General features: G+C 36.4%; 1 protein-coding gene across 1 annotated transcript in view; it reads right to left on the minus strand.

The window, feature by feature from the left end:
• Positions 1-14,321, minus strand: part of tonsl (tonsoku-like, DNA repair protein) — a 32,559-nt gene that overhangs the window by 7,831 nt on the left and 10,407 nt on the right. The window contains exons 11-21 of the mRNA XM_059354064.1: positions 13,414-13,612; positions 13,275-13,330; positions 13,098-13,187; positions 12,065-12,137; positions 11,810-11,973; positions 9,149-9,272; positions 8,809-9,050; positions 5,263-5,737; positions 4,432-4,634; positions 3,431-3,531; positions 1,190-1,346 (exon numbers count right to left, since the gene is read on the minus strand). Coding sequence (XP_059210047.1) covers positions 1,190-1,346; positions 3,431-3,531; positions 4,432-4,634; positions 5,263-5,737; positions 8,809-9,050; positions 9,149-9,272; positions 11,810-11,973; positions 12,065-12,137; positions 13,098-13,187; positions 13,275-13,330; positions 13,414-13,612 — 1,884 coding nt within the window. The remainder of the gene's footprint in view (positions 1-1,189; positions 1,347-3,430; positions 3,532-4,431; positions 4,635-5,262; positions 5,738-8,808; positions 9,051-9,148; positions 9,273-11,809; positions 11,974-12,064; positions 12,138-13,097; positions 13,188-13,274; positions 13,331-13,413; positions 13,613-14,321) is intronic.

Raw genomic sequence — 14,321 nt, forward strand, 5'->3', positions numbered from 1 at the left:
TATAATATGTAGACAAGCTGAGAAAGCCAGTTGAAAGTGCAATCATAGGAGCTTTCACAGTGTGCCATTTATGTTTCTAGACCATTTTTACAATGGGAATTTTCTTTCTACAATGAAAACTATTACTATTTTTAATTTACATGCAAATAGACTGTTTTGTAGTTTTATTATTTATTATTTTTTCTGCTGTTTTTGTGTGTATAAATGGTTAAAAAAAATGGTACATTTCCATAGACACCTGTGTCTGTTGTTTGTATTTTGGGTTCCTGGCAGCTTTATACTTTGTTAATTAAAATAAAATGAAAAATCTGACTGATAGCCAAGTTTGTGTGGAGAAAAAGGAGCCATGCATGTAATTTAAGGACAGACTGAAAGATGCTAAACAGAGACAGAAATGAATGCATAGGAAGTTGACAAATTTGAAACAAAATCTCCTGGACTTCAGAGGTTTAAATATAGAAAAGTGAGGCTAAGTTTTCCTCTAAATCAGGGGTCACCAACCTTTCTGAAAGTGAGAGCTACTTAAAGGGTGCAGAGTAATTTTTTCACTGGTTTATAAATCTCTTAATGGTCTTAGTCCATCCTTTTTATCTGGTTTACTTTCATCCTCTGAACCCTGGAGGACCCTCAGGTCTTCTGGGAGTGGTCTTTCATAAAACCAAAAGTAAAAAACAAAAACCCACAGTGATCATTTTCACACTGTGACATTCACACATTTCACACTCAAACATCTTCTCCTTTATTTATTTATTTGCTACTAATTATTAGTCTATTTATATATATATATATATATATATATATATATATATGTTTTATCATGCCCTCCTTCTTAATTATGTATTTATTGTTTTGTCTTTTTTATCTAGGTTTTAAAAAAAACTTTTTATTGTTATTATTTACTTTTATTTTATTTTTATCTTACTTTATTTTTTATTTATTTTATCTAATTAATTTCTAACCTGCCTCCAGTGTTTCCTCACTGCTCCACGTTGAGATACGGGCCACAAACCAATGGGTGACGTCACGGTCACTACGTCCATTATTTATATATATTCTACGATTGTAAATGGTGCTATTTTTAGAACATGACCTGCAGGCGACTTACATGGTCGCTGCGGGCAACATGGTTCCCGCCGGCACTGTGTTGGCTCCTACTCCTGCTCTAGATGGATACTTTTCCAGTACTCACCTCTTCGTTGGTGTGCAGGACAGCCAGCAGCAGGTCCTGCGGGGAGAGCAGAGCACCTTCCTTTTGCAGCGAGAGGCGAGGCAGGAGGCCACACTTGTGGTAGTAACGCTGAGCGGCCTGCTCACACAGCCACGACACGGTGCACGAGTCCGCCTCACTGGAACACAGCGGCAGGACCACATGGATATAAAACAGCAAGGTTCTTAGAGTTAAAACCCATTTTTATTCACTGGCTTTTAACTCAACATGAGCCTTTGTACTATTTTTATTTGTTCTTTGTGTTTTTTTTAAATTAAGATTAATTTTAAAATTAAGACTAATTTTAAAATTGAGATTCATTTTAAAACCCACTTTTATTTATTGGGTTTTTACCCAGCATGAGACTCGCTTTGTTTAAGTTGTTTTTGCTTGTTCTGTTTTTATTGTTGGTCTGTCCTGCCATGCACAGCACTTTGTATCAGCTAACGCTGTCTTAAAGGGCTCTATAAATAAAGTTGATTTGATTTGATTTGATTTGAAGACAATGCTAAGGCCTGTCCAAAAAATGGAAAATGTGAATTATTACAGAAATTGGGGCTCATTCTGACTGGGGTCCTGTGAGAGCTGTGTCAGTCTGAGACCAGCGCTGTATAACTTTACCTGTGACCTAAATAAAAAGCTTGCATTGACACCAGTCTATTTTCTTGGTCGTGTTTTCTCTTGGGCTTCCAATCTATGAAGCTTTGAAAACCTTTACAGTAACATTCAGTAGACAGCTGCTTATTTCTAGTGGGCAGGTAAACACTGAATTTTGAAGCTTTTATACAAAACAGCCTGAAAAAACCCCTCCTGTTGGTCAATTTGCACAAGAAAAAGCTTAAAAGCTCTTGATGATGATTTAAAAGTCAAACAATGACAGTATGCAAGCTGTATTTCAACTTCAAAATGACCAACAGAGTATAAAAAGAGCAAATTACAGCAACTGCAAAAAGGCTTTTAGCATTTCAACAGAAACAGATCTCTTTTATTGCCATATATACATAATGTAGACATTTAAAAGTGTACCACAAGAATCTGTGGGAACTTTTTGTTGGTTTCTATGGGCAAACAAACACTAAAGAGCTGAAATCAACTGAATCATCGTTATTCGACACACATTTTCTAGTTTTTTAAACTCAAAGTTAGCACTATTAAAGCAGTGGCCATGTGCTTTTTGCCAGGCAAAGCAGCCTATTTAATGTGTTTTTTCACATAGAAGTGGAGGCTGCTGTCACATCTCTAGCTCTTTTAGCTAAATGAGATGTGCCACGGCGGGTAGCATTTTTGTCAGATCTGATGTTAGCGAACATTGATATAAATATGCTGAAAAAACAAACAGTGCACAGACAATTTAGTGATATCTCCACAGTTGTGGTTACTACTGTTGTTGGAATAGGGCTGGGCGATATGGACCAAAAGTCATATCGATACCGATATATTTAGGCTGAATATCGATATACGATATATATCCAGATATTTTTTATTGCAGAAGTACCTTTTTTTATTTTATTTATTTTTTCTTAAATCAAAGCTCCATAAAGTGCACATTTAAATAAAAAATATCTTGATTAAAAAAAGCATTTGAAATAAAATAGGCCAATCTTTTTCTGAAATAAATATACTTATATGACAAAAGAATAACGAACATTACAAAATTACTATTTAAATTAAAATTAAATTTTTTTTATCTCTAACTCTGTTTTGGATTGAGTTTTTATTACTATTTTATTTTATTGTTTTACTGTTTTTAGTATTTTATTGTTTTCATTGTTTTTATTTATACCTATTTGTGTATGATTTATTCTATTTTAATAACTGTACAGCACTTTGGTCAACTGAGGTTGTGTTTAAATGTGCTCTATAAATAAACTTTGACTTGACTTGACTTGACTACTAAATATGAAAAACCTTAGTAAGGGCAGCATTAATATATAAAGAAGGAAAAAAAATTGAACAATATCGATTTATTTTTAAATGTGATATGGAATTAGACCATATCACATATATCTATATAGTTCAATTTTTTTTCCTATTCCTATTTTTTATATCGATATATCGGCCAGCCCTATGTTGGAATAAAAAATCCAGAGTCTTGTTTGTCTGAAACTGAGACAGACAGAGAAAGAAGAAGAAACTGAAAAGTTTCAAAACAAAGACTGAGCTTGAGTCTTCCAACATTTTGGAAGTTATGCGTTCGTATAAAAAAATTCCATTTAAACTAACCTTTGTGGAACTGGGATGAGGAAAACATCTTCCTGAACTCTGACTCTCATTCTGATGGGTGGAGGCAGTGATGAAGGCATGGGAGCAGCCACATTTGGAGGCTAAAATGAAAACAACGACAAAAAAACATAAACAAAACAGATTTCTTTTCAAGCAAAACTCCAGCAAAGCCTGAAACTGGATCAGGAGACAGATTTGGAAATGCTGAAAGTAAGACTGTGCAAAAACACAAAATGACTAAAAAAAGACACAAAATGACTAAAAAAAGACACAAAATGACCAAAAAAAGGAAACAAAATGACCAAAAAAGACACAAATTGACCACAAAATGATCAAAAAAGACACAAAATGACCAAAAAAGACACAAATTGACCACAAAATGATCAAAAAAAAAGACACAAAAAAAGACAAAAAATGACCAAAAAACACACAAAATGACCCAAAAAAAAGACATTAAGTGACCAAAAAGACTAAAACACATTAACACATGAACACTTTAACACAGTGGAGACAGAGCTGACTTCCAAAATGATTTCGCGACCCCCAGAAATCATCTCGCGCCCCCAAATGGGGTCCCGACCCCAAGGTTGAGAATAGCTGATATAGTGAACGATATAATGACAATAAAGACTATTTGGAAGCTCCAAGGCGACGCTGCTGGTATTCAACCTGCAGCAGCGTCTTAAAACAGCACCACCTATTAGATCAGCAGCACATTCATCACTGTCTAAAGTTAATCAAGAAAACAGACAGATTCCTGACAAACGATGTTCTACTTATGGCCCCTAGTGATGCTGGAGCATTAATAATTGTCTAGCTGCAGTCACCGTTGTTCTGAATGAATAGATAATGTGAAATCTTTCTGAACTTTGACTCTTTTGAAGTTGAAATGAGTCACTTCAAAAGGTACATTTGCCTTTGTTCAAGGCAGATTATACTGTGCACTTTTCTAGATTTGACTCAGTCAGAATAAAGGGCAGGATATGTTGTGTTTTTCTAACCTGTGTGTGTATTTGTGGGGGTGGAGGTGTCTCAGGTCTCATGTCGTCATCGTCTGTAACTGTGGGGCTGTTTGACCTGTTGACCTCTCGTCTGCCCAGTCGGACTAATCCTGGCATCTGAGTCATTTTGACCTGGTGAGGCCTCTGAGAGCTGTTCTTTTTCTGAGAGAGACCCCTGCTGGAGGACGAAGGAACTGCAGAACCTGGAAACACAAGCATCATGACAATACAGTAAGCAGAGAAGTGTAAAATAAGATAAAAAGACTAATATTCACTAATATTAACATCATGTGCAATACAGTTTTCAAAACGACGGACTATATTATGTTCATTATCATGTGCAATATATTTGTATATCACATCCTGCCATATCAAGTCAAGTCTAGTATAGTTTATTTGTCCCAACTTGGGTATTTTGGTTGCAGTCTAGATGTATAAAAAAACATAAAAACACAATACATTCCAACACACATACATACAAACAACAGATCACAGCCTCAATATATCTCAGGGTTCGTACACTTTTTCAGTGGTCAAATTCAAGCACTTTCAAAGTCCATTTTCAAGCTTTTCCAGGACCTTTCAACGATTGTAAATGGCATGTTTTAGATGACTACTTCGATACTAAAGGGGGTAATTTCACTTAACCATACCACCAGCAATGGTATTACACTTTTAACAACTAAAAGTATATTATATTATCCCATAATGTGGTTGTTTTTGTAATTGTTTTTGTAAATTTTAGCAATCTGGAACCAGATTTTCCTTCGGGATGAATAAAGTTCGATCTTATCTTATCTTAAAATGAGAGGAAACAGTAGGAATCATTACCTCTGCTGGTGTCAGAGTTTGAGTTCCTGTTTTGACTTCTTGAGGCCGCGTCCTCCCCTCTCATCCCGTTCTGTTCCACTCGAAGCCTCCTCTTCTTTTTCGGCTGGATTTCCCCCAAATCGTCCTCCAGCCACTCATCAGCCAGATACTCCTCCTCAGGAACCAGGGCCGATCTGTTGCTGGCGGAAACAGCTGGCGTGCTGGAGAAGCGAGGCTGTGACAGACCCTGGAGGAGAGTTTTGGCGCTGCCCAGCGCTCGGATGGCGCTGTGGTACTCGTCTCGTGCCGAGCCAGACGGCGCGGGAGCCTCCCTGACACTTTCCCGACTGGAGCTGAGGACGGGGTTGGCCTGCTTGTTTGTTGGGGGTACTTCCCTTTGGCTGGAGGCTGCTGGGAAACTGTGTCTGGAGCGGACGGGCCGGAGGGGACTGATGGGGCTGTCGGAGTCGCTGTCATCGGAGGAGCTGCTGTTCTTCTGAGAAATACAGATACATACAAATCATAGAGTGGATTTTTTTCCTGCAGAGGCAACCAAGTTTCAACCCTGAGTCCAGTCACAAATGTAAATAAAACAGAACGTGATAAATTGCTCATCTTTTTTTAACTTTTGTTTTTGTAAAAACACTCTTAATTTGATGCATTCTGTTTTAACCCTCTGGACTCCATCTATTTATTGAAAATTAGGGCCGGGACTTTAACGCGTTAATAAAGATGAATTAATTACACAAAAATTAACGCGTTAAAAAAATTTACGCATTTTAATCACACTTATTTTTGCACCGTGGAACGTTTCTCACTGGATGAGTTTCAGGAGGACCGATTATACTGGAGCACCAACTAGCGTTGATGAGTTCAGACAACAACAAACCACAGTGAACATGAAGGAAGAAGCTGATGAGACGCTTTGGTTGGCCCCGTGGATGATGGGACATTTAGTTACTAAAAACCAACGGATGGAAGCGTCGATAAGAGCGTGGTTGTGTTGCTATGCAACAAGGAATTCACATATCAACACAGCACATCCAGCCTCAAATATCACCTCAATGCTAAACATATAGCAGCTAGCGGCTAGTGTGCTAGCTAGCGTGGATTGTGTTTTACTTAAAAAACCAAAGTATTATAGTTTACAGAAGGTCTACCTACCTATAGGCTACCTGAATTTATGAAATGTACTATATTTCTAAATATGCTATTGCTACACTTGATGGCAAAAATTGCACTGGTCTGTTGGACTTGAACAAAAATAAACAATATTTTTGTTGCTTAAGCTTATGTATTCAGTCATTATTCGATGGTATACTAAAAATCCATGTGAAAAAAATTACTTCTCACTGTTCTCAGGTCAAATATTTATATGCGATTAAAATGTGATTAATTTTGATTAATTAATTACAAAGCCTCTAATTAATTAGATTAATTTTTTAAATCAAGTCCTGGCCCTATTGAAAATACACGTTTTATTTACAGTAATAACATTATTTACATATATGTAGACAAGCTGAGAAAGTGCAATCATAGGAGCTTTCACAGTGTGACATTTATGTTTCTAGACCATTTTTAAAATGTGAATTTTCTTTCTACAATGAAAACTATTACGATTTTTTAATGTTTTTTAGTTTTGTTATTAATTATTTTTTCTTTTTGTGTGTGTATAAATGGTTTTAAAAAATGGTACTTTTCCATAGAAACCTGTGTCTTTTGTTTGTATTTTGGGTTTTGTTTTCAGCACATCACAGCAGTAGAGCTGGGTGATGTTCAAAATGTTCTATCCTGATATAGGATATATATATATATATATATATATACTATACTATATACTATAGTATAGTATCATATCTCAATAACGATATAAATCACAATATTGCATTTTTTTTCCTGGTAATTCAGTGAAGAAAATAGTCTATATGCAATAACCAGATTGCAAAACTTATTTATGTATATTTTACATTAGGCAAACAGCTCCTATGTACAAAGATCAAAATAAAAAGGTTTAATCCAAATGATGTCAATATTGCTGTAAAGTAATTAAGTTGCTGCTTTTACAACATTTTGACAGAAACGATTATAAAATAATTCATATGATAGATATTTTTGTATCATTCAGACAACAGATATCGCCCAGCCCTACCCAGAATATAATCACAATTCTAATTATAATCTAAATCAGGATAAGCAGCATAAAAAATGATAGATGTATTAACCAATTAAAAATGATTAATTAATTACGAAAATGAACACTTGTTTACTCCAGGATTAAAGTGCCTCCTGCAGCACAGTCCACTGTCTCAACTCCTAGTTTATATTGTATAAAGTCTCACGTCTTTTACAGTTTCTTTTTTACAATTTATAAATGTTTTTGAGGGAACAAAATCATTTTTTATGACTTTCTAAGACCTGCTGATACTCTGTGTTTGTACACTGTCAATGAACCCAAAACATTTCTAAGAACAGGGTTCGTACACTTTAGCAGTGGTCCAATTCAAGCATTTTTCAAGCACTTTCAAGGTAAATTTTCAAGCTTTTCCAGTATCTTACACCTGTTGTAAATTGCATGTTTTAGATGAGTACTTACATACTAAAAGGGGGAGATTTCACTTAACCATACCAACAATGATGGTATTACACTTTAAGGAGGAACGGTCTTCATTTCAGATATTATTTTTAACATTGAACATGTGATTATCTACAGTCTATAGATGGATATAGTCAGATTTCAAGAGAAATAAGTATAGTAAGAATTTCAAGCATTTACGAGCACTTTATCCAAAATCCAAGCACTTTTTAAACCTTGAAAATACAACAAATATTCAAGCATGTAGAACCTGATAATGCAATAAATTCTCGATAATGTAATAACCCCGATAATGTAATAAAAATCTGCACTTGAGTCCATTAAAAATGTAATAAAACCTGATAATGTAATAACTTCCCGATAATGTAATAAAGTGCATTTCCCAATAATGTAATACACTTTTTTCACCAAAAATGTAATAAAGTATAACATTAATGGGATTATTACATTATCAGGTTAGCCTTCATTTTGCAAGTCCTGATAATGTAATAATTCCCCAATATTGTAATAATTTAACAGCAGACCACCCATTACTTGGGTTCAAGTGGTGATACTGTGTAGGAACTCTAGCTCAAGAGCTCTAGCGCCACCAACAGGTCAAAGTTGAATGTTTATTAACTTTTGACCCGTTCATCCGTTTTTCACAAACAAGGTATCCATGACAACCGAATGCATTCAACAGCTTCTTGAAGTCTAAAGGTGCTTGGTTTTATACTTTATTACATTATTGGGAAATGCACTTTATTACATTATCGGGAAGTTATTACATTATCAGGTTTTATTAAATTTTTTAATGGACTAAAGTGCAGATTTTTATTACATTATCGGGGTTATTACATTATCGGGAATTTATTACATTATCAGGTTCTACAAAGCGTTTTCAAGGATTTCAAGCACCCGTACGAACCCTGTAAGAAGAAATGATGTAGCATCAAGCATTTTTATGGACACATAAAGAAGCATTGAGGCATTACCCCGTACAGAACAGAAGCCTCCGTCCCTCTGGATCTGTGCCGCTGTGTGGAGCCGTTGCTCTGCCTCCTTTTAGGGCTGCCAGGTACCTCCTTCACCTCTGGAGTCCTGCTGGGTCGGGGCCAGTCCTGGCTGGAGGAATAGGCCCCTCCGGAGGTCTCCAGCGGCTCAGAGTGCTCGGCATCAAACAGCTGGCTGTCCTGCAGGGCGTCGAAAGGCTTGGCCGGGGCCGGAGCAGCAGGCACTGTGTTAGACAGAGATAAGTGGGGAAAAAACAGTGTCTGAGAGGGTGTTTAAAAGGCCATCCGAGGCTAAACCGCTGTGATGATGTAAAGGCCTCACCTCCTCCTGCAAGAGCCCTCCTCAGTAGTCTCTCTGTAGCCATGCACTCCTGCTTGGTCTCCTGGTCCAGCTCTCTGCTGTAGGTCCTCTGCCACTGACGCAGCGTGTCCATGGCGCTGTCGCCCTGAGACAGGATGGTGGAAGCATGAGACACATAGGGCTGGGCGATATTCAATTCAACTTTATTTATAGAGCGCATTTCATGCACAAGGCAGACTCAATGTGCTTCACAATATACATAATTACAGTTATGTTACAGAAAAAAAACACAGAAAAACAAACAAAAATCAATTACAAATTAATTGAAGAGTGCAGGTAGACAAGGTATTCCATATTCACCACATATACACTTACTTACTCACACATGTGCACCCACTCCCACAACCACACATGCACACAGATATGGCCCTAAAATAATATCACGATATTTCAGGCTATTTTTGCGATAACGATTATTCTTCACAATATTACGAAATACTTAAAAAGATATAGAAAATATGATTTTTTTTGCCTGTATAAATAAATAAAAATCTAAAATGTAGTGTGAAGTGCAAATCTCAACAGTTGCCAAATACAAAAAAAAGTACTCTTTACTCGAGTATAATAATAATAACTAGAAAATTTCCTCTGGGGAAATTTTGAAAGGGCCACGGGGGCTACTGCCGGTGTGTGTACACTATGATGAGACTCTTCAGAGATTTCAAACTATGCCCTTTAACCTCAAAATGTGTGTGTGTGTGTGTGTGTGTGTAGCGAAAATCGCATAAAGTTACCTGTGTGTGTGTTTGTGTTTGTCTGTGTAATTGAAATCACCCCGCGCGCGCGTTTGAAGCATGTGTATGCATGTGTGAGGAGTGTGAGCGCTTACGCGCATGTGTGTGTGTGTGTATCTGTAACTGTAATCACATCAAAGGCAATCAGATCAAAGCAATCAACAGAAATAACTGACACCTGTGACAGCAGCCGGTGGACAGAGGTCCAGAGTTGGACTGGAATTTCTGGCCTCGAACAGAAAGCATTTTTGGCAAAACCATAATACCTATCATTGATCCGACTTCACTTTGAGCGTCCTGAGTTCTTCCTGAACGTCTACAAATGTTTTTTGTGAAGAAAAATTAAAAAATAGCTTTGTTAGAGCGATCTAAAAAAACTGTTAAATCTCAGACAGCTCAGAAATCTTCTGCGTTTTTAATATGGGAGCCAATGAGGCTGTTGGTGCGTGTTGGTGGATCATCACTGCGTCTTACGCCCAAACTATAACTCTGACAGCTTTACCAGAGGATTGTGAGTGAGAAGACAAATTTTCCTACGTTTCTATGTAAAAATTATTTCTGTAGAGTGGAATTTGCGGCCTGGAGCGCGGTTTTAAAATTTATTTTTTGACAGTTTTACCTCTCCCTCTACACTCTGAGCGATGACATCACACACTCCGACACGAACATTCCGTGCAATACACACCCATTATAATCTCAGAATTTCTCCAAAAATGATCATGGTCATTGAACAGGGATTGATAAAAAACTGTATGACCTATCGAAACGTGGATTAATACACCGATACACAAGACTTGTGTCTACTGTTTGAAGTTTAAATGGAGTCTCTAGGTGAAATTATGCCGGAGGAGTAAACGTTTAAAAATCTCCAATTATTGTTCTTTAGGTGGTTATTTTAAACTCGCCCAGAGGTTTTACAGGCGTTTTTTTTTCAGGTGTTTGAGGCCTAAACGGGTTAACAACGGTCCCAATTACCTAGTGTTTTAAGGAAAATTGGTCCAAGTTGGTAAAAAAAACAACTAATTACAGCAATTGAAGTTTCAAAAAGCCTCTTATTTTTGCTGTAGAAATTGTACTAGTTTTATTCGTCAAATACTATTAGAAACACTTCAAATTTTTAAGATTTGTCAGAATCAGAAATTTTTATCTTAATTTGTCCCTGAATGGAATTTGCTTGTTACAGTTGCTGCTATATAAGAATATAATAGAAAGTATTTCTATAAATAAATAAATTATAAAAAAGCATGCTATACCAAATATACAACAATATAAATTACAAATGCAAGCCTTAAGTAAAAAATATATGGACATCATTTACATCATCATTGAAGTAAAGAGGAATATGTACACATATGTATGTGTGACAAATATAATTATTGCACATGATTATTATAGAAAGTCCATATTGTACAGATACCGTAATTATTATTAATTAAGTTATAAAGTTATGAATTATGTGGTCATGGCTGCTGGTGTCTGACACTCTGAGGGAGGGATTAAAAAGTTTAATGGCCAAAGGCAGGAACGACTCCATTATTACTCAAATATGTTCAGGCATCCATGACTGGAAAGAAATAATAGAGAAATTCAAACCATTGGATAAATTACATTTAAGCTCTTATGGGATTAGATGGAAGTTTGAATAAATTGTTTCATTGTGAAAGACAAACATATATATATATATATATATATATATATATATATATATGAACTTAAGACATAATTCTCTACAATACCAAAGAAATAAATGTCTTTTAGACTTTGGGCATCACCACGTTTTTCTTTTGTTTTTTTTAAACTAAGTAAGACATAATGAGGAGCAAATGGTTTTCTTGCATGTCATATTCTATGACAGAATCTGCTGCTAAAAGGCTAAAATGCCACATACCTTGGAGTTGCGTAGGGACACAGAAGCCCCTCGTTCCACTAACAGTCTTGCCACTTTTAAATTTCCACAAGCGAGGGCGTCGTGCAGAGGAGTCACTCCCTCACATAAGGGACCACCGGGATCATTAACATTAGCACCATGCTCCAGCAACACGGCTGCTATATCTGCATGAGAAAGAGTTGGCTTTTTATTTTATTTTCATTAAAAAAACCTCTATTAAACCAGGCGAAATACAATTAATCATGACTCAGTTACCATAGTGACCGTGGTTGCAGGCCTCATGAAGAGGAGTCCAGCCACAATAGTCTCTGGGGTTCACTGGGTGACCCTGACAAACAGAGCAGCAGAGCATCCTTAATTATTATACAGTCCAGGTTTTCATTCATCTACATCAGGGGCCTCAAACTCAAACTACCTGGGGGCCGCTGGAGGCAGTATCAAAATGACCAAAAAAAAGACACAAAATTACAAAAAAAAAAAAACACAAAATGACAGAAAAAAAGCTAAATTACTTTAAAAACACAAAATGACCCAAATAATACACAAAATTAATAAAAGACAAAATTATTAGAAAGACACAAAATGACGGAAAAAAAGACACAAAATGACGAAAAAAAAAGACACAAAATGACGAAAAAAAAAGACACAAAATGATTGAAAAAACACTAAATTACTTTAAAAAGACACAAAACGCCAAAAAAAGACACAAAATGACCAAAAAACCCCACAAAATTACTTTAAAAAGACACAAAATTACTAAAAAAAAGACACAAAATGACCAAAAAAAAGACACAAAATGACCAAAAACAATACACAAAATTACATTACATAACATTTCCACTTCTCGCGGTAACAACAACACAGCAGATAATAAACGGTCCGGTAGCAGCTGCCTTTCTTTTTGTTAACGTCGTCATAGAAACAAGTGAGACAAAGCTCCAGCTGGAGCAATAAAGGGACCTTCCACACACAACACGGTAAAGAAACATTCATATAAAACTCACATTAAACTTTCATATCAAGATGGGGGCCACAAAATATCGTCACGAGGGCCGCAATTGGCCTGCGGGCCACGAGTTTGAGACCCATGATCTACATGAACATCACTCTTTATAAATGATTAAAGCAGAGAGCCTCTTCTTGAATCTCCGCCAAATAACATGTTTTTGTGTAGTAAATGTTTTGACTTTTAATGCATTTTATCTTGATTTTGCTTTTTTGGCCACATTTCTGATAAAAAACTGCATTTTTTCTTCAAATAAAAATGAGAAATCTTTGTTTCTCTCACCTGTTGCACCAGATACTGAACCTCCTTCAGGTTTCCGTCAATACACGCTCTGTGCAGAGACGTCTCGCCCTTCTCATTCCTCTTGTTCCACTAAAGCAGAAAAAACAGATGCAGAGGCTAAAACAATGGAGAAGAACACAGAGTTGAGATGAGTGTGTGTGCAGTGTGAGAACTTACTCTTGCTACCTTCCTCTTTCCCGACACCAACTTGTCATAACCCTCCAAATCATCATCTAGAAACCAAACAGTCACATGAGAAACATTCAGTAACTTTGGTAAATGCTGGAATCCGTTTGTTTAGAGGTGTCAGGTCTACCTGAGTCTGAGAGCACCACGTCACTGTCCTCCAGAGGTTCACTGTTCTCCATCTCTTCCTCTTCATCCTCCTCACCATCACTCCCATCTGGACTCCAGCCCTCGGCAGCACACAGCTCCTGCAGCCTCGCCTCCGTCTCATCAGCATTCAGCGAGCCGTGGCGTCTCTGGGACGCCAGCCAGAGCCTCAGCACACGTTTCTGAAGGGAGAAGAATGATTTGCATCTGTTTGTAGACACTTCCCAAAGTATTATTCTTCAACCTAATATATGGATTTGCAGCTAAATAAAAAGGCTGAAAAAGTCCAGGTTTTCATTCATCTACATCAGGGGTCTCGAACTCAAATTACCTGGGGGCCGCTGGAGGCAGTATCAAAATGACCAAAAAAAGACACAAAATTACAAAAAAAAGACACAAAATGACAGAAAAAAAAACTAAATTACTTAAAAAAAGACACAAAATGACCAAAAAAAGACACATAATTACTAAAAAGACACAAAATGATTGAAAAAACACAAAATTACTTAAAAGACACAAAATAACCCAAATAATACACAAAATTACTAAAAAAAGACACAAAATTATTAGAAAGACACAAAATTACCAAAAAAGACACAAAATAACCCAAATAATACACAAAATTACTAAAAAAGACACAAAATTATTAGAAAGACACAAAATTACCAAAAAAAGACACAAAATGACAGAAAAAAAGACACAAAATTACTAAAAAAAGACACAAAATGACAGAAAAAACTCTAAATTACTTAAAAAAGACAAAATGACCAAACAAGGTTTCTGAAGGGAGAAGAATGATTTGCATCTGTTTGTAGACACTTCCCAAAGTATTATTCTTCAACCTAATATATGGATTTGCAGCTAAATAAAAAGGCTGAAAATGTATGTAAA

The sequence above is a fragment of the Centropristis striata genome, chromosome 16 (assembly GCF_030273125.1).
Source record: "Centropristis striata isolate RG_2023a ecotype Rhode Island chromosome 16, C.striata_1.0, whole genome shotgun sequence".
Taxonomy (NCBI): Eukaryota; Metazoa; Chordata; class Actinopteri; order Perciformes; family Serranidae; genus Centropristis; species Centropristis striata.